At 38.4% G+C, this 25437-nt stretch overlaps 4 protein-coding genes across 8 annotated transcripts in view; 3 read left to right on the forward strand and 1 right to left on the reverse strand.

The window, feature by feature from the left end:
• LOC126372228 (protein alan shepard) overlaps positions 1-7826 on the forward strand; it is an 87593-nt gene extending 79767 nt beyond the window's left edge. For 3 of the 5 annotated variants that reach the window (XM_050017895.1, XM_050017898.1, XM_050017896.1), the window contains 5 exons: positions 1039-1233; positions 1470-1616; positions 2186-2509; positions 2810-2848; positions 3016-7826. In XM_050017895.1, the coding sequence (XP_049873852.1) occupies positions 1039-1233; positions 1470-1616; positions 2186-2509; positions 2810-2848; positions 3016-3150 (840 nt within the window). In that variant the 3' untranslated portion in view covers positions 3151-7826. The remainder of the gene's footprint in view (positions 1-1038; positions 1234-1469; positions 1617-2185; positions 2510-2809; positions 2849-3015) is intronic. The other 2 variants (XM_050017897.1, XM_050017900.1) reach the window with 2 other exon arrangements.
• Positions 7823-15185, reverse strand: LOC126372239 (ribosome biogenesis protein WDR12 homolog). The gene is made up of 9 exons (XM_050017916.1): positions 15026-15185; positions 14640-14939; positions 14421-14561; positions 11430-11605; positions 11060-11124; positions 10545-10689; positions 10175-10276; positions 9449-9578; positions 7823-9096 (listed from the first exon to the last, which is right to left on the reverse strand). Exons 1-9 carry the CDS (start codon positions 15082-15084, stop codon positions 8952-8954), a joined length of 1263 nt encoding a protein of 420 aa, XP_049873873.1. The 5' UTR covers positions 15085-15185; the 3' UTR covers positions 7823-8951.
• Positions 15186-16424: 1239 nt separating this feature from the next.
• LOC126372222 (WD repeat-containing protein 75) lies at positions 16425-22925 on the forward strand. The gene is made up of 11 exons (XM_050017885.1): positions 16425-16632; positions 16711-16918; positions 17535-17821; positions 18056-18249; positions 18591-18755; positions 19123-19310; positions 19663-20424; positions 20643-20784; positions 21557-21699; positions 22003-22191; positions 22585-22925. The coding sequence occupies exons 1-11, from the start codon at positions 16523-16525 to the stop codon at positions 22885-22887; spliced, it is 2691 nt and encodes an 896-aa protein (XP_049873842.1). The 5' UTR covers positions 16425-16522; the 3' UTR covers positions 22888-22925.
• A 467-nt stretch (positions 22926-23392) lies between these two features.
• On the forward strand, positions 23393-25013 carry LOC126372240 (uncharacterized). Its single transcript, XM_050017917.1, has 2 exons — positions 23393-23803; positions 23892-25013. Exons 1-2 carry the CDS (start codon positions 23509-23511, stop codon positions 24818-24820), a joined length of 1224 nt encoding a protein of 407 aa, XP_049873874.1. The 5' UTR covers positions 23393-23508; the 3' UTR covers positions 24821-25013.
• The last annotated feature ends 424 nt before the right edge of the window (positions 25014-25437 follow it).

The following is a 25437-nucleotide window of genomic DNA, read 5'->3' on the forward strand; positions in this document are numbered from 1 at the left end:
TTATCTATTAAATAAGTACTGTAATAAGTAATTGAGCGTTTCAAAGTAAAAGCGTGTTTTATTGTAAATTAGAGAATTGGAATTTCTTGCATTCATAGTATTCAGAAGTTTAACTCCTATCCCTGTCGTTGAGGTGAAATCTAGTTTATTCAGTCCTTACAGTAAGTTAATGCCTATGTTTGTTTGATTCAATAGATGTTTGACACCTATCTAGACAGTAGGTCCTGTGTTTAGATCGTCGCCTGTCGACGTAAAAGGGGCGGTTTACGTTTGGATACCGGTGATATCACCGCGCCAAACGCTAACTCATTCATTTATCATTTAATTCGGGGATCCACGCGACTGGTAATTAAGTCTGTGTGCGTATTATCGCCCAGACCACGTAACACTAATGTGTTGTAAGTATTTACTCCCTTCAATGGTACGCAAATAATAAAGCTTTACTTAATCTATACTTCGAACATTGTTTCATCCTATTGATTCTATACTATTGTCGTATGCTTCAGCGTTTTAACAATGTATAATCGTATTTTCGCTACTGGGCTCTGGGTATTCCTATGCTTTCGATATTATACCTAAATTAGTGTGTATGCGACTTTTGACTAGCTTCATAATCTCTATGCTGATGTATATGCCCATCTCGTTGATAACACCTACCTAATATTATAGTATGTTAGATAAATCTGCTGATTTACGTCAGAGCTGGCTTCAGTGTCTAGATAACCTATGCGGGCTTCAAGCTAATGTGCTCTAAATTTACCTACAGTTTTGTCGATTTGTCCATACAAAAAAAAATGCTTAAATATACTAGTTTAGGCAAATCTTAACAAAACATGAAAATAATGAAAATTTAACAACTAGATTTCGAGATAGTCACTTTGTAAAAATCACCCAACTAATAAGACGAACTCTGAATCGATGTAAATTCGTTGAACTCTTGTGTAAATTTAACAGAACAGTACTAGAATCTTAACACTGAAATACTGACAAGTGAGCTTACAGAGCTAGTGCTTCACCTATTTGTTGTGGTGTTTTCAGCAACAGGAGCAGGACCCGACCAACCTGTACATGGCCAACTTGCCGCCGCACTTCAAAGAGAATGACGTGGACCAATTGCTGGCCAAATTCGGCCAAGTGGTCTCCACTAGGATCCTGCGCGACACCCACGGACATAGCAAAGGGGTCGGGTTCGCACGGATGGAATCCCGAGAGAAATGCGAGCAGATCATCCAAGTAAGAATAACCATTATACAATACATAGGTGAATTTCTTATAAAGTTCCACATAGGGTTATACAAAGTTGTACATAGAGTCATATCCGCCAATATGTAATGAACTAAATTCGCGCAATATGTATCTTCACGAACGTATAAAACCTATGATGTAGTCTAACATAACTTATATAGAATCATAACGCAACACCTAATGACGTACTTACTAAGTAATTTAAGAAGTGGTTTTGTTCCCAGATGTTTAATGGAAATCCGATTCCCGGAGCCAAGGAGCCTCTGCTAGTGAAATTCGCCGATGGCGGCAACAAGAAGAAGGCCTTATATAACAAACAAAACGACAACAACGGCCGCGCCTGGCGAGACAATAACGAATCTATAACGCAGGTAAGGACCACCACACACTCATATTACAACAAGGCCCTGTATATAAACCAGTTCTGTGGTTTGTTATAATGGACCCAAGGAGAAAGAAAAACGAATTGTACCTATATATTGATAGGACTTTGTTTTCGACCCATCTCTATTATTCAATATAACTGAATGCTATTGATCAAGGCTGTTCATAAAAAATGCGACGTCTCAGAACTTAAAGCCTCATTTTAACATTGAAACATGGGGAGGAAATGTCAAAGTCAACTTTATCTCTACGCTGTTTAAAATAGCTCAGGTTGGCGGCGCAAGAGCCGACCGAATGCTGATGACCCAGTAGCGACATTTATTCATTTATTTAATATTTGGGAGACCAACAGCTCTTAACAACTATAGCAAAAATATCATACTTAAAAACTAAGCCAATAACAGGTTTCCACCTATACATGACATTTAAGGCATAAAGGTATCTAGGGTTTACTAATACATTGTACTAATCTTTGACGTATCCCAACGCAGACAATGGTGGAAATGTATGTATCTGGCACATTCAGCTCGACAATTCCTCAGCATGTCTCGTATAGATGGAATTGGTGTTGCAGGCGATGGGTGTCGGCGGCGTGTACGCCGGCGGCGTGGGCGCGGGCGGCGAGTGCGCGGGCGTGTACCGCGGCGGCGCCGGCGTGTACGGCGTGGCGGCGTTCCACCACCACCCGCAGCTGCACCACCACCACCACGCGGCGCACGCAGCGCACGCGGCCCACGCGGCGCACCCAGCCGCCGCGGCCGCCGCCGCCGCCTGGCTCGCGCCCTACGCCGCGCTCATCCCGCCCGCGCACCCCGCGCACCACGCCGCGCACCCCGCGCATCCCACACACATACCCATCGACTCCGTGCCTAGCCAATACGTAAGTATCTATGACTATGACTACTTGAACGATGACGCTGCATTGAGAGGCCAGGGGGGAAAGCACCACAGACAAACAACATTTATAATTACGTCAGCACCCTAGAGATCGACTAATAAAAATAACGATTCTCACATTGTTTGTAAACAAAGTGAAAATGGAACAAAAACAAATGAAACATTTTACATAACAGTTGAAGACTTAAAACCGGCCTTTAACAAATACCAAAAAAGGAATCAAGAAAGGATCAGTCAAACGATAAAACACACAATTGACTGATGTTTGTTCTCCATTTTCCAGGTAAACTGGGACAGCTTAAGGCCGGAAAATGAATTATACGTGAGTGTTGATGTATTGCTGTCAAAACTGAACGCTCTGTAACCTTCTCTGACCCGTTGCTTGTTGGCCCTCCACTGTTAATGCGCCTCTCTCGCTTCCTCCGGCACCGCGTCCGCTGTTCGTTGGCAGGCCACACACGATATCTAACGCCGCGTGTTGTGTTTCAGTACTTCACGTCGCACCCGTACCAGTACTTCGCGGGCCCGACGCCGCCCATCATCCAGATGCCGATGGAGAGCGAGCACGCGTCGACGGCGGCGTCGCCGGACGAGGCTTACCAGCCCTACCCGCCCCCCAAGTAGACTAAGCCACGCTACAATCCGTGCTGTACACGAGCCAAAAATCAAAGCAACTGTGACTTTTTACAATGTTAATTTGTTTTAGTTTTAATTTGCGGCCGTTATAGACTTCATCGAAAGCTGCGCCCGCGACGCTCGTGTCGCGCGCGCCTTCTAGTTGTAAGCCTGATTATAGTTTACGCCTCGACTATTTATTTCTCGACGGGCTTGTCTCGGATCCTCTTAGCTTTACGCTGGACGTTCGATTCGCTGTGATGTTTTGATGAGGTCTTTTGACGGTTCGAGGAGAGGATTTGATGTATAGAGATAGCTGCAATTTTAAATGTGTTTTTACATTATAATTTTATTATTGTTTTATGAAAATTAAAATTTAAGATTTTAGGCGCAGGTTTTGAACATGTTGACAAGATTATTTAAGATAGTTAGGTATTTATTTTAGCATAGTATAATTTCATGAATTGAACTTTTAAAATTTTAGTCTCGTCCGTTGGACGTGAGTCAGGATAAATTATTTTTATTTCAGTGTCATATTTAAAACCTAAGAAAACTGAAATTTTCATAAGTATCGGAAAATAAAACGTTAATATCGAACAAAAGTCGTGCAATCCAAATAGATGATCAGATTCATGTAGGTGTAGATATTTTAAGTGTTGGTTGGCGATGTACCTATGCTTTATTTGAAATTTAAATTTTACATTTATCTTCTTGTAGACACCGGGATAGAAGGCAAGCAATATCTGAAGTGGTTGGCTAGAAAGATAAGTGGAAATGGTCATATCATGTGGAATCAAAAATTTATACTAACAAAGTTGTAAAGAATAGAGAAGTGAAGTTATGTGTATTGGTAAGGAAGGGTGGACACATCGATTAGATCTTGTACTATAACCGTCACGCTGGGGATTTAGAATCTTCCGTGATGTAAGTATTTATAAAATACAATAGAAGAATAACTAATAAGTCATGTTCTAGTTAGACAGTAACAACGGGCAGCTTATTGAAGCGAGAAATCAAATGTTAAGCCGCGGGCCGCGGGCCGCTGCCGCCGCGAGCACGCCGAGCGCGGCCGCGGCTCCTCGGCGTGTTTTGGCATGGTGCTTTCATATTATTTCCAAAGTGGTACTATAAACAATGCAGTATTATCTCCACCATCACATTCGTACTGGCGCAGTCTTTCAAGGATCGCTAGTGCATCAGTCATTTCATAGCTTATCATTAAAATTTATGAAACGACTAAGTTAAAATTTGAGATAGGAAACCTCTAGTGCCTGAACATCTTGGCCACTTGACTTCAACTATGATATAGTTATATGGTAAAGATAGGATCTAAATATAACTGCGATACCTATGTATGTAAAATGTGTACATTATCTTCACCGAACCCAACTTTGTCCACGTAATTCAGTATGTATTTAATTCATCACAATTAGTTTAGTTATTTTTGTTTGTGTATATACCGACTTGGATGCAATAACCCGTTCAATAAGTAATAACGTCGTTGCCAAACTCAGATACAGACTGAATTGATGTAACTTGCAATATTTGTTGTTCCGCTGTGCGCCTAGCGACCGTAGCGACCCTAGTGATCTCGGCCGAGGCAGACGCGGCGGGTGCGGGAGGGAGCCGCCGGTAGTGACTTCCATGGTAACGTCTGCGCTTATAGCACAACGTGCGATAATACGGCAACATTTAGCAATAAGCAGTTGTATGTAAAGTCTATTTATACATTTTACGAGTCTATACAAATTTTTGTACGTTGAAACTCATGTTCGAATACGTGAATAATGAAGTGATCCTTTTTTGAGAATCATGTACTGAATCATGTGTAGTTGTTATTTTGTAGGCGGTCGGCACATTCCACTAGAAAACTTCAAACAAAAATTCCACGATTGATTTCCACATTATGAAATGTAAAGGATTTGAAATCCAAAGTGTAACACCGTTTTGGTGTAAAAGAGCACTTTTTGTACCATCACGTAGGTTTTGGGTACACTTTATGACTTTATATGAAATTTGATATTTTTATATTGAATATATATAAATTATACATGGATATGTATACATGTATATACATTGTTGATGGGTACGAGTAAAGCCTACTATATCGCAACTGTTTAATTCTATTTTGGCACGTCAAGAGTTTCATCAGAACCAAAGTATACAAATCATTAAAGTCGAGTAAGAAGTAGGAAAATATTTTTACAACTCAGGGACTGAAGACTAGTTAAAGTTTGATATATTAACTGTATTTTAACTGACGATTAAGCGATAACCACTTTATTCAAAACCTGTGAACCTATGTGGAACTATACAGGAACTGAGACTAGCTAACGGCAGGTTTTGAATGAATACGTAGTGTTGAGCGAATAAGTAGATCTGTATCTATTTTTTGTTTCAGTTTCAGGAAAAGGCTGAATTTGTACTGTATTCCGTATCTATTTAGTTTTGGAGTGTTCATAAAGTTATCTCGAGGCCGCCACGAGCTGGGAGCGTGTAACTCCGCGGGCGCGGTGGCGGCGCCGCGACGCGGCGCGGAGGGCTAGCTGTATGCGGTAGTACGGTAGGCTGTCCCGGCTGGCTGCACGATCGCAATGTTCACACCACGGTTCCGACGAACTCTTCTCACGTCACAAAGGCTAATGAAAAGTGAGATTTTATTAGTATTTGAGTAAAACGTACTGAACCATAATACTCCGTAGATCAGTATTATACCCGTATAATGTCTGATCAAGCCAAATTTATTGAACTGACTAAGAAACCGCCTTTAATTCTTGTGAAAATTTAATAACCATGAAGTGCAATGTAGTACCGAGTGTCACGTGGTACTTAGTTAAGTAATTTGATCGTTTAGTGTTCGACGTACTCTGTGGCTTCCTGTAAAAGCAGTCTTCCGATAGGTATTTCCGCTGAATTTGCATTTAAAATCGATGTCAACATATAAACACAAATTATTTACTCGTGTAAGTGTGCACCTCGTTAGTTGATCGGTTCAACCCACCCTCGATGTGACCCCCGCACACACCTGGTGTCGCGCTGTGGCTGTGGGTGTCCCCCGGTCACCCGGTCACCCGCGTCCGCAGTTTGATCTAGTTCGGTTCGTTCCTCGAGTAGGTCCCTTGTTCGTATCCCCTGCACCGTACCTAGATTCAGACACCATTCGATGTGACTTGTAACATAGTGTGGCACGGGTCTTGTATAGATTCACCTTCAGAGGCAAGAGTATATTTAGCACGAAATTATTTTTATAAAGCTTTCCTTCCATGTCAAGCAATAATATAATTTGATGGTAGTGCCTTCAGCTTCCTTATAATAATGAACAAATAATAAATGGATACAATATAGCAGTTGCATGTGCTTTACACAATATTTTTACAGGTAATAGAGAACTTACCGTATTCATAAAACGTAGTGATAATGTAAAAACTATTTGTATTAACAACTGAAAAAGATAATGTGGCTGTCTAATCGTTGCATTTTTCACACATGATGTAAAAATCGGGAGTAAATCGTAGATGTTCCTAGCAACTCACTTCAACATTCTTGACATGTGTGATACATACTTCGAGGTTGCGAGGCGTGTGGTGCGAGGCGGTGCACTCGCTGCCTGCACCGACAGAGCACAAAATGTGTATTATTGGGAATTTTGGGGAACCAATTCTTAATACCAAAACAATGATTCAACTGCAAATCATGTCGATGAATAGAATTGAAGTGTTAAGTAAATGTTTTTAAAATTAAGTCGTTAAATATAAGAGAACGTTCGACTCGTTTGAAACAGTGAATAGTGAAGCTATAGGAACGACGACGAAATGACGGCTAGTATGTAGTCCTAGGCTTAACTATAGATAGGATAGAATAGCAAGAAATGTTTCGACGCTAAGAGATAGATAGAATAGAGCCGTAGCTGTAATATAATGTGGCGGCGGCGGGCGGCGCGGCGGCCGGCGCTAGGGTAGTCTCCTTTGTTAGTTTATTAAATAATTTAATTTGAACGGACTGAGCCGCCGCGGCGCCGCTCGCTCGCCCTCTAGCGTAAGGGAGATCTAAGAAATTAGTGAACACATTCTTGAGATAAGTTTCAGTTGAACAAGTTTGCTTTCACCTCTTTTGTTATGTAGTTGACTAAGTGTAAAGAAAGAAATAAATGAAAAAAATCTGTCGGAAGTGTCGATACGAATGTATTTGTCCAATGTGTATTAATATAGTGTGGTGTTCTACCCAGCAGCCTAGTCTAGCTACTAGAATAGTTTAGATAACAATTTAGTTAGGTAGTCTAGAAATACGAAATGCAAAAATAAAAACTTCATAAAATGTAAAAAAAAAGAAATGAAATTGTTGGTAAGAAAGAATATTTTTAAGGGACATGTTGCTTCGTTGTGTTATGATGTGAGGTTTGGCATAACTATGATAATAGTGTAAAAGCATTTCTCGCAGAGAAACACGTAGAGGAAAGTTATGTATCTATTTTGTTACAAAGTGTTTGCAAGTTTCTATATTGTGCTATGAGCATTTTATGTGACCCGCATTATTTATAGTTATGCTGAATGGAAACTAAAATAATATATAAAATAAAACAAAATGGTACTAAGAAGCATGTTTTATTGTGACGAGTCATGTTCCTTTGCATTGAACATATTTTGTAAGAGCAAACGATTGAAATAAAACAAGCGAAACCAAATCTAGTTCATTATTTTATTCTTTAAATAAGATTGTCACGGATCAAAATTGTAGGTCCCTCACTTATGTTTAAAGTATTGCTTATGTTTTCAATTTAGTTTGAAGAGCTTAATACATATTTACACGTCCTTAAAACATAGAATGACGCGACAGACGACAACTATTGTTTCATCGTAACATTTTGTTAAGGTATTTATTTTAATTACCTTATTATACCGCTTACTAGAATCACGTACTTGTTTAACCTATTTAAAAAAAAATACAGAAATGGAATAGTAAAGTTTGTACTAGTATATTATTGTTAGCGCCAAAAATTAACACACCCCAAAATACGCTACTGAACACAATATATCTATATGTGCTTACATTTATACTCGGGTAAAATCGTATTCTTTTTCTACATGCCTTAAACGCTATGAACATTAGTGGACTGATTCAATATTCTAATCGGCCATAGTTTGTATTTTCGCTAAGGGTGGTCGCGTAATAATATTATACAGGCCAAGATCAAGTTTATCGAGGGACCAGACTATTATTTTTTGTAATCTATTACAATTTACTCCCTGGTCTATATGTCAAGTTGTTTTTTGGTTAGCGTGTGACCACCGTAAGGGTACATACATAAACATAAAGGTGATTTCGTATTACTCCAAATTTTATCCGATCCGAGTCCGTCAAATGACGGTTCCGAAGTGGCCGTGGAACTATATGTATTGCAGCTTATACACTACATCCGTCATCCGATATCTCTAAGTAATTTCCTACTATTCGTCATTCTGGGAAGGTGGGTATCCACCAATGCGGAGGGGAGAGGAAACGAGCGGAGGTATGCAGGAAACGACAAATCGCCGCGAGAGACAGAGACAGAGCGTTTTCTCTCGCTCTTTCGCACGTTATGGTTCACCGATTCCGTTCAGTTTCCGCTTTGGTAGAAACCTACCCTTACAGCCCTTATACTATTTGCGCTCTAGTATGGTACGTGTGATAGGGACAGAAAGGCAGAGTACAGCTTAGTTCGAAGGAGACATACTAAGAAGAAATACTATACTGACAGCTATCCTATGCACCATTCTATAGCGCAAAGGGTATAAAGACAAAGATTTATAAATAATAAACTAACAGCGGCACCTCTATGCGTTTCCTACAGCGTGCTTCGCCTTGAATATTCTAAGCGTGTTGTCGCAGGCGCCGCTCACAAGCAGCGCGGGGTTCGACCAATCACAGCACAGCACTTTGTCTTCGTGACCGCTCAAGTCGTAGAGAGGCGTGCGCGGACTGAAATGAACAATGTTTATTAACTAACTGGTAATAGCAAAGTCAAAATCAGAAGCACAGCATAGTGGAGTCAGTTGGAAGCTATATCTGGTTGATTGAGGCGTGGGCCGATATACCTTTATAATTGCGCGTTATACTTGTATATCGGAGTTCAGTATACTTTATAAAATTACTTATAAAATACTTTTAAAATTTATAAAATTAAATTGCAATATAGTCGTAAGACTCCATACCCTATTATTTAACTTATAGTGTCAAGAAATTTTGGGTATATTTTTGTTGATTATTGAAAAATCACAATCAAATCTACAATTATAAATGTGAAGCACATAGAAGTTATCTATGTACACACCTCCTTGTCTCCCATAGTTTGACCTGCCCGTCGTACCCGGCGGAGAGGAACAGCGTGTCTCGAGTGCGGGACCAGCGCACCGACTGCACCCAGCCCGTGTGCGAGGTGAACGTCGTCTTTACGATGCTCTCTGCAGGACACATGGTAAAGATATAACGATTGTAAAGATACATGGATGCAGCAGAAGTAGACATTATCTATATTTTTGTATGCACAAATTCCACCAAAGCTGAGAGGAGATGATTGGAATACAAATGGGCAAGAATCGACCAATCCATCGCCACGGAAAGATATATAATGTCTCCCTCGCGCGCAGTGATTGATCGATTCAACATGTTTCTGCTCCTCTCATCTCTCCACTTTGATGGAAACCCGAACATCACATAGGTATGTTAATCTCATTACTTACTATAGTAGAACATGGCACTCAAAAATCTAACGACAAGTGCTTTAGATTCACTATCTTACTGGTATAAAGGCTATTCAAAATACGAAAAAAGATACTCAAACTTCAATGGCATAAAATATTTAATGCAATTCCGCGTCGACAACTTTCAAGACTAGACATAGGATAAGTACAAGGAAGTAATTAATCAAGCTTTGAGTTTTTTGAAGCTCGGTGAGGTGTGGGTACTTAGTTCATCTTGTTTGGGTGTACCTGACTACCCCAATTGCGATACAGTCATGAGGTTTTGGTAAATCATTTGATGGATAAAAGAAGTTTACCTGTAGATCTAGGATCGTACAGCCGCAGGTGTCTGTCAGCTGACGCAGTTATAATGCTGCTGTTTAAAGGTGACCAATCCATGTCGAAGAATGCTTTGTTGCCTGGAAGATATACATATAAACTAATTTAGACAAGTTATATTAAAATATGATTACATAGCTCATTGACTATTTCTTATTCTTATTCTTCTTATTCTTAATACCTTATCTATAAGACTCACAGTTTTTAAGTCAAAACTATTATGTCCCCATCCCATTATCACAAAAATAATATTGAATGTTAGTATAATGCATTCATCAGTGAAAAATTACACTATTTTAAGAGTGTTCAAACTTCAAACTATTGGAGATTGTGATATTGTTTGCATACCAGCAATTTCCTGCTTGATGCCACCAAGCTCACAGTCCCAGATCTTGATAAGATGGTCCCACCCAGCCGATAACACTGTGTTGAAGTCCATCCACTGCACCCCGGACACTGCCTCCCTGTGCCCTTTCAGTGTCGTCAGTGGTTCCTGCAAGTTTAATATTTAACAGTCTTTTAGCGAAATCACACCACAATCCCACAAGTAAAAGAAAACCCAATAAATCAATATTTAAAAAAAAAACAATAAAAAATTAAAATAATTAATAATTAATAATTAATTTATTATTATTTTTTTTATAATTAATGATTTAATTTTTATCAATATTTTTATTTATTTTATATTACTTGAGTAAATGCTTATGCACAACATACATACATAAACTCACGCCCGTAATCCCAAATGGGGTGGGCAGAGCCACAAGTAATCAAAGACAACTTGCAGCCACTGTTGATACGAAGCAACACTGTTGCACTGTTGGCACTGTTGTGCTTATGCACAAGTATTTATAAATACTAACCCTTGTGTTCCCATGTTCTGGTTTACTTCTTTTCTTAGCTGGAACGTTGTCATCATCAGATAAACCTGGAAGAAAATAGTCCTTATTGTAATTGGCGATTGGCGAAGATGTTTTCATTTTTGTTCAAGCTTTATATCCTATGTATGAATCGTAAATGCAGAATGAATATTGTTAGTACCCACATTCGTCCATTGATTAATTGTGAGACCTTTCCCAACAAAGTTGATTGTATAAGCCACATGCTAGCACATGGATGTCGGAGTTAAAGCAGTTGCTGTAGCCGAAACCAGCTGGATCACATCACATTACAATTGTGAAATTCATACTGATGCACACACACAAACACACACAGAATGTGACTATAACTTACTTGTACTCCATAAACAAATATTAGTGTCCCAACTGCCAGTAGCAAATCTGTTGGCATCGGCAGACACTGCCAGGCACTCCACACCCTTTTCATGACCTCGGCATGTGACAACGCAGTCCACTGAGTTGCGCGCCACATTCCATACCCACAGCATTGCTGACTGGTCATGGGAACCACTGGATGAGAAAATATCATGAAACATTATTCAAGGACACAAATAACCACTACACGTTGAAGCAAGTTGATTTCCAGTGAACCACAGAGAGACGGTGTATTCTTGAGTACTGCTTTTTATTATCCAATTTATAATTTCTTGTAGTGTTTAATGTATACAACACAATTTCATCATCATTAACATATCAATATTTAGCCCTTGATTAATTAATTAACTTGTTTATTATTTACCATGAGCCATCATAAACAAATATCACAAAAATCCAGAAGACAGTTGACCTAACAAACTATCTACCCACTCAGTGTTAACTAGTCACTGGGTCGTTCTTCTTTTTTATCGACAATAAAAAGACATTTTCCCAATTAATTGGACTTAACATCTTTAAAATTATAACGGCAATAAATATTTTAAAACATCATATAAAGATCTGTCCGTAAAGGACTATTTAGTGGTTCTATTTATCTTGGTAACATACTTTTCTTTGCAGGCGCATTCCAAAAAATATTGTGACAGAGTGGCCCTTTTCATCGGAGACAGCATTTCAATATACCACTCTGTCACAAAATTTTGTGAAAAACAATGAAGCTACGTTAATAACTAATTGAGGAACCGATTAGTATTTTGCTTGTATTTTGAGTATAATAAGATAACTATATTTTTGGACAATGGAAACATGTAATGAAATTCTAAAACATAACTTATTAAAAGCAGTACGTAAGACAGATCATTGTCGATAAAAAAGAAGAACGACCCCACTACACTAGACATTACCATTTTAAGAACTGTGAGAATATACATACACACATGCTCATGCCCCCTAAGGGGACATAAGTCATTGGAGACAAATATTAAGACGATATAGAAGAAGCTGTTGAACACTTTAACCACTGCATCCAGAATTCTGCGTGGGAAGCAACCCCAGAATGCAAACGCATAGGTCAACGCGAATTCCCTCATAAAATAAGAGAGCTACTTGCTGTAAAACGAAGACTTAGGAAAATATGGCAAACCAACAGGTATCCGAGTGACAAGAAACGACTCAATGCATTCACTGCAAAATTGAAACAGTCACTAACTGATATTCGGGACAGGGAAGTACAGAACTACCTTCGTAGCTTGGCTGGTTCTGCAGCTTCAGACTACTCATTGTGGAAAGCCACTAGAAAACTAAAAAGGCCTCAGCAATACCATCCGCCAATTTCTAAAAAAGATAAAAATTGGGCGATTAATGATGCTGAGAAAGCTGAAGAATTCGCAAATCACCTTGAACATGTATTCACTCCTAATGAAGACGAAGGAACAGGAAAACATGGACAGATATGTGACATACTAGCTCAGACCTACCAATTAGATCTTCCAATAAAAAAAGTGACAAAAGCAGAAGTCTACGCTGCTATTCGCAATCTAGTTAGTCACAAAACACCTGGCTACGACCTGATAACGCCTACTATTCTGAAACAGCTTCCTGAAAGAGCTATATGTTTCCTGACTTATGTTTTTAATGCCATTCTCCAGCGAGGTTATGTGCCTACACAATGGAAGGTAGCCGAAATTATAATGATCGCTAAGCCTGGCAAACCTGCTAGCGATGTAAAGTCATACCGCCCAATTAGTTTGCTGTCTATCACCTCAAAGTTGCTGGAAAAAATATTCATGAAAAGACTCATGCCACTCATTCACGAACAGAAGCTAATACCGGCGCATCAGTTTGGTTTCCGGCAGGGGCATGGCACCGTTGAACAAGTCCACAGACTTGTTGAACAGATTCATCGTGGCTTTGAAAAGAAAGAGTTCTGCTCAGCGGTATTTCTCGACATATCCCAGGCGTTTGATCGCGTGTGGCACCTCGGGCTCTTAGCCAAAATAAGAAAATCTCTTCCGATAAATTACTTCCATTTCCTAAAATCCTACCTTGACAACAGATTCTTTCTCGTAAGGCAGGGTGAAGCGGTCACAAGTCTACGCAAAGTAAAAGCAGGTGTCCCTCAGGGCAGCGTTCTGGGCCCTATCTTATACCTCCTTTACACAGCTGACTTACCCATCAGTGGCGATGTTGTAACTGGTACATTCGCAGATGATACGGCGATACTTGCTACGGATCAGTGCCCACTAACTGCTTCAGCAAAACTACAATCAAGTCTCAATAAAATATCATCCTGGTTTATAGATTGGAGAATCAAGGCAAACGAAACGAAATCTGTTCAAGTTACATTCACTACAAGACGTGACACCTGTCCTCCTGTTGCTCTGAATGGGAAGCAAGTACCTCAAGCCGATGACACTAGATACCTTGGCATCTATCTGGACAGACGCCTTACATGGAGGAAACATATATTTACTAAGAGAAAATCACTTGGCCTAAAATTTCGTGATCTCTATTGGCTGATCAGTAAGAAGTCACAAATGTCGCTGGATAGCAAACTATTAATCTACAAATGTATAATGAAACCAATATGGACGTACGGCATACAACTATGGGGTACAGCTGCTAACTCCAACATTGAAATACTCCAGAGATTCCAGTCAAAAGTACTTAGATTAATAGTAGATGCTCCCTGGTACGTCACAAATGATATAATGGCAGTGGAGCTAATGAGAAACCCAAACACATTTTTGAGACTGAAGAGGAAAGCGCCACAAGATTTAATCAAGTAACCATTTAGGATGGGACAATGGTTCCATACCTTGCAAGCCTGATAGTATGGAGAATCAAAAATATTGCTGAATGTCCTTGATGATAGATTGCATTAAAAAAAAAAAAAAAAAAAAAAAAAAAAAAAAAATATTATTCTACAATCACTAGGTTTTATGTATACCTTGCAAAAACCGCCTGGTCGCCATTGAAAGAGATCCATGAAACTGCTTTTACAGGAGAAGTGTGTCCTGGTATGGCAAGTTTATGCTGTCCTTTGGTGCTCCAAATGTGAATACTGTTGTCATAGCACCCAGTCAAAATCCTACAAAAAGAATCAATTTATATCATGTTTAAAAAATCTTGCTGCTTCTTATTAAATCAAATATATTAAAGTACTAACCAATTAGTATGAGCTTGCACTGCAGACACCCAGTCGTCATGCATCAAACAATCCTGTGGAGTTGGAGCAGGGAATCTCTCCAAGTACTCGATTTCTAACGTTTCTTCTGTAGACGCTCCTTTCTCTTGCAGGTGCTCTGCTAACGTGGTACACAACAATTCCCCACATACTAAGAAATCAAATTCTACCGCTTTCGCAATGGAATGATTTGTCTCCTTTAGTAGAGCATTAACCAGAGTATTAAGATCTGCTGGCTGAACATTGCTTTGAATAGCATAGGGACTGTCCGGAACGGCATATCTGCAAAATAAATAATTTTATAAACAATGTGCGACATTCTAGAATTCGACCACGCGCCGCGCCGGTGTACAAAAATGGATACTCACTGTTCCTGTTTTGTAACAAATCTTACTTGGAGTTGCACTTCAGCCGTCTCTGCAGCCATTTCACTCTTTACGCGGAATACAGCAAAAAAATATTGAAAAATTGCAAATAAATACGAAAACGTGCACTTCTACACAACTCAGCTGCACAGATAAAAAAAATTGACAGATATGCAATAATACCAACATTTGCAAATAAATAATTGCGTTCAAGAAAGAGAACAGTTAGACTCCCATGTCACTGATACAACAAGTCGGCCGGTCGGTCGGTCGGAGTCGGACGGGCAAAGAGAGGGACTAGAGGGAGAGTGAATAGTATACATAAAATTGTATATCCGAATTATTGTCAGACCGACTTTTTTGGCGGGAACGGGACGATTGCTTTATTCATTGAATAATGTAAAAATGTCATACGAAGTGGTTTTGTGCTTAATGATCGCATGAAGTTAGTCGGAAGTTAATTAATTTGGGATTCAAAATAGAGGGCTTAGGTTTCATCATTCATCGTCATCACCTTTCATCATCATAAGATAACAAGACAAGTCACAAATAAAATACTAACTAAGCCCCGTTATAACAATTATTATGGCAGAAGAACATCCGAATATATCTTACCAGACCTAATAAATAAACTACCTAATCATGCTAAATTAAAAATAAACAAAAACAACTTATCTAATACATTAAAAAATGAACTGTTAAAACAACTAGAGTATCAAAACAATAACTTATATAAATAATACATATTATACCAACAAAATACAAAAAGATAAATAAATAAATTACATAATTGCTACAAAATGTAAACAATATTACTAGAATAAATAAAAATATAGTTTTTCAGGTTAAATAATAATAAATAATTAATAATAAAATTAAAATATCCACATAATTTAAAATAAGTAGGTACATATCTAGTTAACATTATCTGTGCCTCCCTGTATATCGGTTCTGAGTACGCGGCGGAGGTGAAGGCGGGAGGGTCCGGCTTAGCAGTGAGCGCAACCATCACCACTGCCGTGTTGCTATGCACATCGGCCAGTAGGCATTAAGTTTTATAGGTAAAATTATAACTGTAGTTATCATATCACTTGCTTGCGCTCTGCGATGCGTAGCCGAGACACGAACTGCACAAAATGTTTGTTTACCTTTTGCTTACCCACAAGTTTTTGTTACCTACTTATCTATGTATAATGTAAGACGGACATCGTAGATACCTAGCATCGACACAAACCATGGTTTAACGAAGCTAGTTAGTTTAATCACTGTCTGTACTTAATTTTTGAAATAAATAAATAAATAAATAATTTAATTAATTAATCATCATCGAGAAAAAACATACAAGACATGGATGTATGGGCAGTTCCCTTTGCCTTGCCCTTCGGAAAAAAAAGATAAACCAAGGTGACAGCCGAATGTCGAACGTGTGATTTTTGAGGTTATATCATGTGTTTACTTTTTTGAAGTTTTGAAATGGACAACAATTATTAATTATTAAAAATGGGTGTAAAAACTTATAGTGATTCTAACGTAGCGACTAAATATAACTTTCAAAGGAAAGCGGGGAGAAGTTTAATAGAACGGCCTGCAGTATTTTCACCTGATGGAGAGTAAGTAACTTGTAAACTTACTTTTCTCCATAATAATATAAATTTTATGTATTTTACACATGTGATTGTCTCTTACAGATCTGTATTAGTGATTGTTGAAAATGTAGTACGAGTGTACAATATTCAAACAGGGGACTGTGCCCGAATTTTGGAAACGGAGAGTTCTGTGAATGAGCTAGTGGCGATTCAGTTCCCAGATAATGAAAATTACAACTTATACGGGTGCTCTGACAAAGGATGGGTCACTACTTGGACGTGGGAGAATGGAGCAGTACTTAGGGAAACGGTAATTAATTAAACTTGATACTTTTTATTTTAAAATAAAAAAAAAAAAACAAAAATCAAATCAAAACTGTTTCTGAATCTGATTCTGTCAAATCTTCAGGTTAGGTAAGCTGACCCTGTGAAAAACGGGATAATGCTAGGGGGATGATGACTCTTTATTAAGTAAATATTCATTTTGCAAAAGTTTTATCAACTCAGTTATGATAACTATAAACCTATGTGCTATAAAAATTAAAATTCACTTGCATATTAAGATTTTACAAATGGTATAATATTGTTAGTTAAATATTCTTGACTTCTTTTTGGTAACCTGAAAAATACGCAGAATAAAACACCATGCATTAGATGTACAATACAAATTATAAGGTTGCCTGAACGAAATTGCTTCCTTAGCAATAAGGTCGCCTTTTGTTTGTTTGTTAAATCTAATCTAATATACTTTATTCCACACAAACAAAACATACAAACATTTTAATTAATGAATAACCAAGGTAGGTTATTCTACCTTTAGTTTTTATATTACTTTTTATAATTTGTATTCCTGTGTTATATGTTCCTTTTGTGCAATAAAGAATTATGTTTTGCAATAAACAAAGAACTTTGTAATTTCTTTTCAGAAACTTCCAATTCAATTAGGTATGAAAGTGTTAACATTTAATTTACTAGACAGCAATGAATGCTTTGTAACCACAGCAAAACCAGATTCTAAATACATAGTCTATGGACTTTATTCTATAAAGACTGGTGAGAAGATCTTTGAGTTCTGGGATACAAAAATCCTCTACATTGAGAATATGATCAATGTAGCAGTAGGGTGGTGTAATGGCGACAGATTTGCAGCTATAACCAATGGAACTCCCAAGCTGTCTATACAGAATTTAAACCAACCTCATGTGAAACAATTGTAAGTATTCCTTGGCTTTGTTTTTTTTTTTTAAATTAAGTTCAAAACTACTCCAAATTGATTTAAGTCCCTTGAAAAGCCTGTAAATTCGTAACATGAATAGCCTATTACATTTGACTGCTGAGCACAGACCTTCCCTCAACCTACACTAATTGTAATTCAACAATTTTACTTTAACATTTTTATAACTTTTTTTTGAATAACAATAATCTATTTTCTTCGATTTTTTTACAGTATAATAAACAGCAACAAAATCCGCATCATGTCAGTGGCTGCCCATAAGAAAGAGAATACTGTAGCAATCACAGATGCTCTCGGCAGAACCACTGTGTTCAGAGGGAACTTTTATCAGTATGGAACTAATCTGGCCAGAGAAGTCCTGCATTGGCATTTTCTTCCTTCAATAGCTGTGTGTTTCTCTATGCAAGGTAAGAATAAGATTCTTTGGGTTTGAACACAAGAAATATAATTGTACGGTCACAAGCATTAATATGTATACATTTTGGTACCATGTCACATTAACTTTTTTGGCAAATCGAACTGTAAGTCTCACTAAATGTCAAATATGTTAGTGCGACAGAGTCCTAAAGTGGGTACATTATATTGCTCATGACTGTACTTCGATATATTTCATTCTAATTTAAAAAGTATTATGGTCATATAAGATTTAGTTTTCAGTAATCTATATTTGTTCATTAATACTTGTTTCTATATATCTTTCTGCAAACAATAAAGACATGAAACATAATTTTCAACTTGTAATTGCCAGGAAGCTACCTCTACACTGGTGGTATGGAGAAGGTGTTAGTGAAGTGGACAGTGGGCAACCTGGCCAACAAAGCTGGGGAGAAGATGTTCATCCCGCGACTGCCGGGGATGATTCGCCACATTGCTACCAGCAACTCCTACATTGCAGCAACACTCACCAATAATTGTAAGAACTTATAAATATAACTCTAAATCTGGATAGTCTATCATACCACAGCTTTTTTTTGTCTGAAATGAAATAAAATAAGTAATCTATCATCATGTAATATTTTGCAATTTTTTAATTTCTCTACTTAAAAAACAATAATTTAAAATCAAGTAAAACCTACACTAGTCCACATCTGAAATAAATGATAACCATTGGTAACTAGGCAATACAATTAACAATTGTTTTTCAACTATTACACTCTGTAAACATCTTTTCTAGAATGTAAAAATGTTACAATTGGGAGTTAGGCTAGAACAGATGTACATACACAGATACATAGTGGTCAAACACATAACGTCGGGTAAAAAGACTATGAATTTCCCAGCAATCGTGATAGCAAACGCCCAAATGCGGGTGGTGTCAACGATACTGGAGTGCGGCGGGCTGTCCCCGGCGGCGCGTGCGCTGGGTTTCCCGCTGGTGCACCACGCGCGGCTCGGGGGGCTGCTGCTCGGCGGACGCAGCGGGCATCTGCAGCTGTATTCCACTACCACTGACAAAGTTTTGTATAATGTAAGTTGCTTTTGTCAAGTTCATAATCGTAAGGTTACATTGTCGTCGTAACGGGGCACTAGCGCGACGTCAACCCGGATCTAGTAAAATTTACAACAATGTACTGAAGTGTGAGTGAGGAGTGTTACTGAAACACCACGCAACTGGCTCCGGAATTTGCGATAGAGATTTTTAGGTACTTCATCGCCTTATTTTATGTGATATTACATTCTGTCAGTATAAAAATCTTTCCGTCACTGATAATTCGTGTTTAATCTCGACATTCTCTACTATCTTGTAGAATGCAAACTTGTAAAATTACACTGAGAATGACTTAAAATTAGTCAAGAATTTATATTTTTTTTAATTACAGATTGACATAACAGGGTTAAACAACATTCCGCCACTGCGGCACAACCTGGTGCCATTAGACACAGAGGTGACGTGCGCCGCTGTCAGCGGTAACGGCTCGTGGCTGGCCACGTCCGAGTACCGCAACGATGGCGTCACCTACCCTGAAGAACGGCTCAAGTTCTGGGCCTTCCAGGTCAAGAACGCCACCCCCTTCAAACTAAACACCTGCGTAAACCTCTCCCACGGAGGATGCAGGGTCGTTTCCATCGCACTCAGCACCAAAGGGGAAACCTGCGTGACAGCTGGAGTGGATCAAAAGTTCAGAATTTGGAAAAGAGACAACACCACACAGCAACATAGGAAGAAGGAGTCTTGGAGTTGTCTCACCGCATGCTACTATTCCTCTGGCATAGGACAGTTCCTCGCACACGGCGTCATGAACCACTTCAAGAATGGCGAACTCCCGCCTAGAGATAAAGAGCATCCTTACGTATTCGAATATGAAGGGAAAAATGATATTATAAAAAAAATGGTAAACATTCATAAGGAGAATTCTTTGCTTGACGAAATTTCAGCGAATCCTGGCATAAAGAAAGACGTTGAGAATGATATGGGTGGGGTAGCGATATCCCAAGACGGCTCGCTAATAGCAGCCTGGTTTGGAAGCAAGCTCACATTGTGGGACACACATTTGTGCAATCTCAGAACAACACTGTCTCACCCCGCGTTACGACCGAAGGGCGTTCATGTTAAATTTGGAAACAAAGATGCCGCTCATTATGTAAGAAACCTTTTTATGTTTAATTATTTATTACGAGTTTCCACAATATTTTTGACGTTTGTTCATCGCTCGCCGGCTATAACTATAGACTTAGTGATCATCTTTCTTCAACAAGTTTAAAAAGTCGAACCTAACGATAAAATCTTGTGAAATGTACATATTAAATTAGATAAGTTTAAATAACTTCTAGAATGATCCAAATAACTTGAATGTTTCAGTTGGTGTGCGCGACAGAGAAATGCGTGGCCGTGTGGAGCCTGCTGTCGCTGACTATCAAGTGGCTCGTTAGCATCAGCGCGACCAGCCTCGCCGCCGACCCGCTGTCTAATAAGATGGCACTCACCACTACCAACAATGATGGTATGTCGTTTTAAAGCGTCTTGCCTTTAATGCCTCCCCATAATATGAGACTTTTAATATGTTCGTGAACTATCTCGAACTCTGTCTGGTGCATGCTAATGCTCGTACAAATCAGGGTGCGACATGTCGCGGATTGACAACCTGTGATAGCCCTCACACCTTTTTGTATTCTTACATAAAATAAAATCCAGAATCTCAACTGAGACTTGCTAATGCATGACACAGCACTGGCTTTTGCACTTTGACCGATCTAACTCGTACCGTGCAAATAAGCTATTGTAGAACTTTATCTGTATTGAAATAAAATCACTAATTGTACTGAACTAGACATTCTATTTAATAGTATGTGGAAACCATTAGTCATGAAGAATTCGAAGCGAATGGAATGTCAAAAATTTTATTAAATTTTAATTGAAGTAAATAAGGGTTCGAGTTGTCTGTCAGATAATTAAACTAGCTCATTTGGAACAAAAAGCTGGGTAAAATAGACTGGGAAAAGTTAATTATAAAAAATAGTTACACAGTCCAAGGCAATCCATTTTAAATATTTCACTAAAGTATACAGAAGGTCCTCATGAACTAACCCACATCCTAACTTGTTTTGTGCTGATTTTCCCTTCGCGGGTTAGAAGGTCAGACAGGCAGTCGTTTCTGTAAAAAACCAGACCTGTCAATTCGTCAGGTTAGGTAAGCGGACTCTATAAAAATCGGAATGATGATGATGATGAAAATCTATATAAGACCTTACAATAATCTCTTTTACTCTTTGCAGTGTACGTATTCACACCGCACAGTCCTACGCCAATATTGACACAGAAGCGTCTACTGGACCCTGCGACGGGCGTGTTCAAACAATGTGCGTTTGGCAGTTGCTCCGGCGATGATATCCGACTTCACGTCGTCAGGAATGATTCTGTAAGTCCTATTATAATTTTAATATCCGTCTAATTGATTATCTGAAAAGGGTTTTTGTTTTATAAATCAGGAATACATTTTCTGCTATTATGAACAGTCTTTGTTAAATAGTTTACTCAGGTTTTTATTATCTTGTCGTTTTTTTATCACCAAAGCACCTGAAATTGATCAGATTAAAAATAATCTATCCCTTCCTGTTGTTTGAGGTGTGCCTGTGCCCAGCACTGGGTCTGTATTAGGCGGTTCATGTAAGTTTACGGGCTCTTCGAGTTTCTTTACGTCACCCCACACTGTTCTCTCCAGGAGATCTACAGCCTAGAGCCAGAACAATCGTCGGAGGGTCGTCTAGAAGTGCTGTCACGTCGCAACTTGCCTATTAGTGGGTTCAGCGCGCTGCTCGCCGAGCAACGCCTTAGCGAGGTCCGCCCCGCCGCTAGCGCCGATGTGTCCGCACTACATACTGATGCGCTTGCACACTCTGCTATGTCACAGGTATTGTTTTGTTTTTTTTCGACGTGACTTTGACATTTAACTGTTTGGCCGGAATCTTTTTTGAAACATTGTTATTTTTATTTTAAAAAATAAATACGTCTATATTCGTAATTGGGGTAGTCAGAGGTACAGCCATCGCCTGATGAACTAAGTACTCGCATATCACCGAGCTTCTGTCAGACGTTTGTAACGGTCAATAGTCAGCTGTAATTGTAAATTGAAATTTTTTGTGGTAACACGTAAATAGAATAACGTAAAATAAAATAAATAATATGTTCACTATCGACAATGCAACCCACACAAGCAGAAGATATACCTCCGGAAAGTGGCTGCTTGAAAATATTGTAAGTAAAATATTGTGCAATCTACATTTTGTGAATATATTTGTTACAGTTACTATCGGCAGCGCCGCACATGATTCCCCCAGTCAGTCTTCTATGCACGTCGTTCCTACACCACATAGCAGGTCACGAAGACACGGAACCCGCCGCCGCCGAAGACAATGACATAATGGAGGTAGACTTATCCAGCGACGACGAAGACCAACCCACCACCAAACTTAACGGACCCTACGCCCCCAAAACCACACAACTATGGGCCCCCAACTACGAAAAAGTAAAAGAAAAACGCCTCCAAAAAATTGTCAAAGAACCCCTCTTGAATTTGCATGAAACAACAGATATTTTTGGAGTATAATGTAAGTAATATAAGTTTTTAATAAATCTTGACAGTAACGTATCGTTTTACATTATTTCTTACACAAACAAATTACATAAAGTTGGGTACAAATAATTTCATAATATATCAATTCCTTGTCTTGCGTACACAATAGTCTAGTAGCCTGCTGGGTCTGCACGGTTACGCTATCACACACGCGCCGCGACAAGTATCGCGGGTGTAGATCAATACATGTATGTTTAGCTCAGTAGGTACTTCATCTCTTGATGGTATCGTACAAAGATAATATAATACCCATACATAATAACCAGTTCCGAAAATCTTAAATTTTGAATTCCGACACATATTTTTTTTGATGGAAGTTTCATATAAAGAAAAATTATTTTAATTATTTACGAAGGCCACTAGTAGAGAGCATTCGTCGTCTGTAGTGGCCGCGGTACTTATCGCACCACACGCGATAGCGCAACCTGTGCCAACCTTTCTGTGATAAATAAGCCAAACAAATGATTTATCACACACTAGTTTACTCTGCGTTAAATACCTATCTTGACAGCCGCGTTGTACCTATACAAGGAAATTGGTTAAAAACCTACTTATATTAAATACAAGGGAGAGAAAATTTTAAAAACTGTAATCATGGAGTTGTTAAACCAAGAAGAAATACATTCGATAGTCAAGCCTTTGGGTTCCCCTAAAGTTTTAAATTGGTCAATAGAAAATTATTCGGACAAATTAATCGGATACTTAGGAGATCATCTCAGGCTGAAAATTGAGATTGAGTTTGAAGGTTTCAAGTCGGAACTGAAGTTGTTCGTCAAGTGTATGCCACGGTTCAACGAGTGGAAAGCAAACTATTTAAAAGAATTAACCTTCTTTAAAAAGGAGTACATAATGCTGAGCAGTCTTTTCAAACAATTTGATTCAAAACAAGGTAGGTCTTTTTAATTAGTCATTATATTTTCTTTTTTATATTAATTCAGACAGTTTAATTTATATTCCACTTATAATCGTTGTTTTAGGAACAGGAAAGTGGTGCCCGAAATTACTGTTCGTAAGAGAAGACTTATTCGTCTTCGAAGACGTAGCGCAACTTGGATACAAAATGCCGTGCCACTTGGACACATTATGTTACGACGAAGTAATGGCCGCAGTAGAGGCCGTGGCCAGGTTTCATGCACAATCCTTCATTTATGAAGAAAGGAAATCTAAGGAACAGAACAGGTCCTATAGGATTTGGGAGGATTACAGTGAATATTTGAAAGAACCACCGCAAGGACAGGTTTGGCGAGATGTTGGACGAAATGCCGTCATCGATTACCTTAAAGTATATTCCGCTCACAAGCCGAACTTCTTCAAATGTTTAGAAATTGTTATACCCATGCTGTTTGACGGCGCCATTGCTCTTATGACGCCCAGTTCTGTATACAGAAATGTCGTGGTTCATAGAGATCTGTGGTCAAACAATATTTTCTTTAAAAATCAGGATGGAAACTTTCACGCTCTTATAGTAGATTTCCAAACGGTCCTATACGCATCTCCGATGCTTGATTTATCTTCTATGTTGTTCTTTAATACTACGAGATCTTTCAGGACTGAATATATTAGTGAAATTTTAGACCACTATTACAATACTGTATCACATGAATTAAAATCTGAAGGGATTGATATTGAGGGGATTCTTCAAAAGGCAAATTTAGAGAAAGCGTACGAAGAAAGCATTATTTTTGGAATAACTCAAGCGGCCATTATAGTACCTATAATTGCCATGCAAGTTGAGAAAAGAGAAGAATTGTTCGCAAATCCAGAGAAATGTGAGCAAATAAATGTTGTATCTCGAAGTGCTGAGTTTATTGAGATTGGTAAAGAAGACAGCAAATATCACGCAAGAGTCATTGAACTGTTTGACGAAATGGTGGAGAGATATGTTTTTCCTCAAATTGTTAAATAAATAACATCGTTAGAAGAATGGAAAAGTACAGACACCGTGCAATTTTATTCTTTATCATTTATGATAAGTTAGTTGTTAGCTGTAAACCTATTAATTAAACAATGTACATCCCTACAACATCTTATTAGTTAGGTACTAGGAATTATATTTTATAAATATTTGTTGATGTAGATAGAACGTCAAATACTTAATATAGCAAATAAATGTTATCTACCTCAAACATTTCAATTTCAATTGCATGAACATACACAGGGTAAGTAAATAGGTAATGTAGATTTAGTTCTAGTATGATCATATGTATGGTGATATGCGCGTTGATGGAAAACTCCACAACTTTAGACTTATTGTCCAGAGTCTGCCAGACATAACAAAGAGTAAACGAATTGTTAAAAAAACAACTGTACAAACAGTGTATGGACTGACAGATCACACAGAGCGAACCATATAATGAAAGAAAACCGTTGTTCTAAAACCCAGAAGAAATAGCTTCAGTTAGGAAAAAATATACTTAAGAGGTCCATATATGTCGATGTCTTCTTGCAACGATGCATTAGCTAAAATATGAGCACAGAATAGAAAAATAATAAAAAGTAGAATTAAGTAATCGCTCTATATGT

Source organism: Pectinophora gossypiella, chromosome 13 (assembly GCF_024362695.1).
Source record: "Pectinophora gossypiella chromosome 13, ilPecGoss1.1, whole genome shotgun sequence".
Taxonomy (NCBI): domain Eukaryota; kingdom Metazoa; phylum Arthropoda; class Insecta; order Lepidoptera; family Gelechiidae; genus Pectinophora; species Pectinophora gossypiella.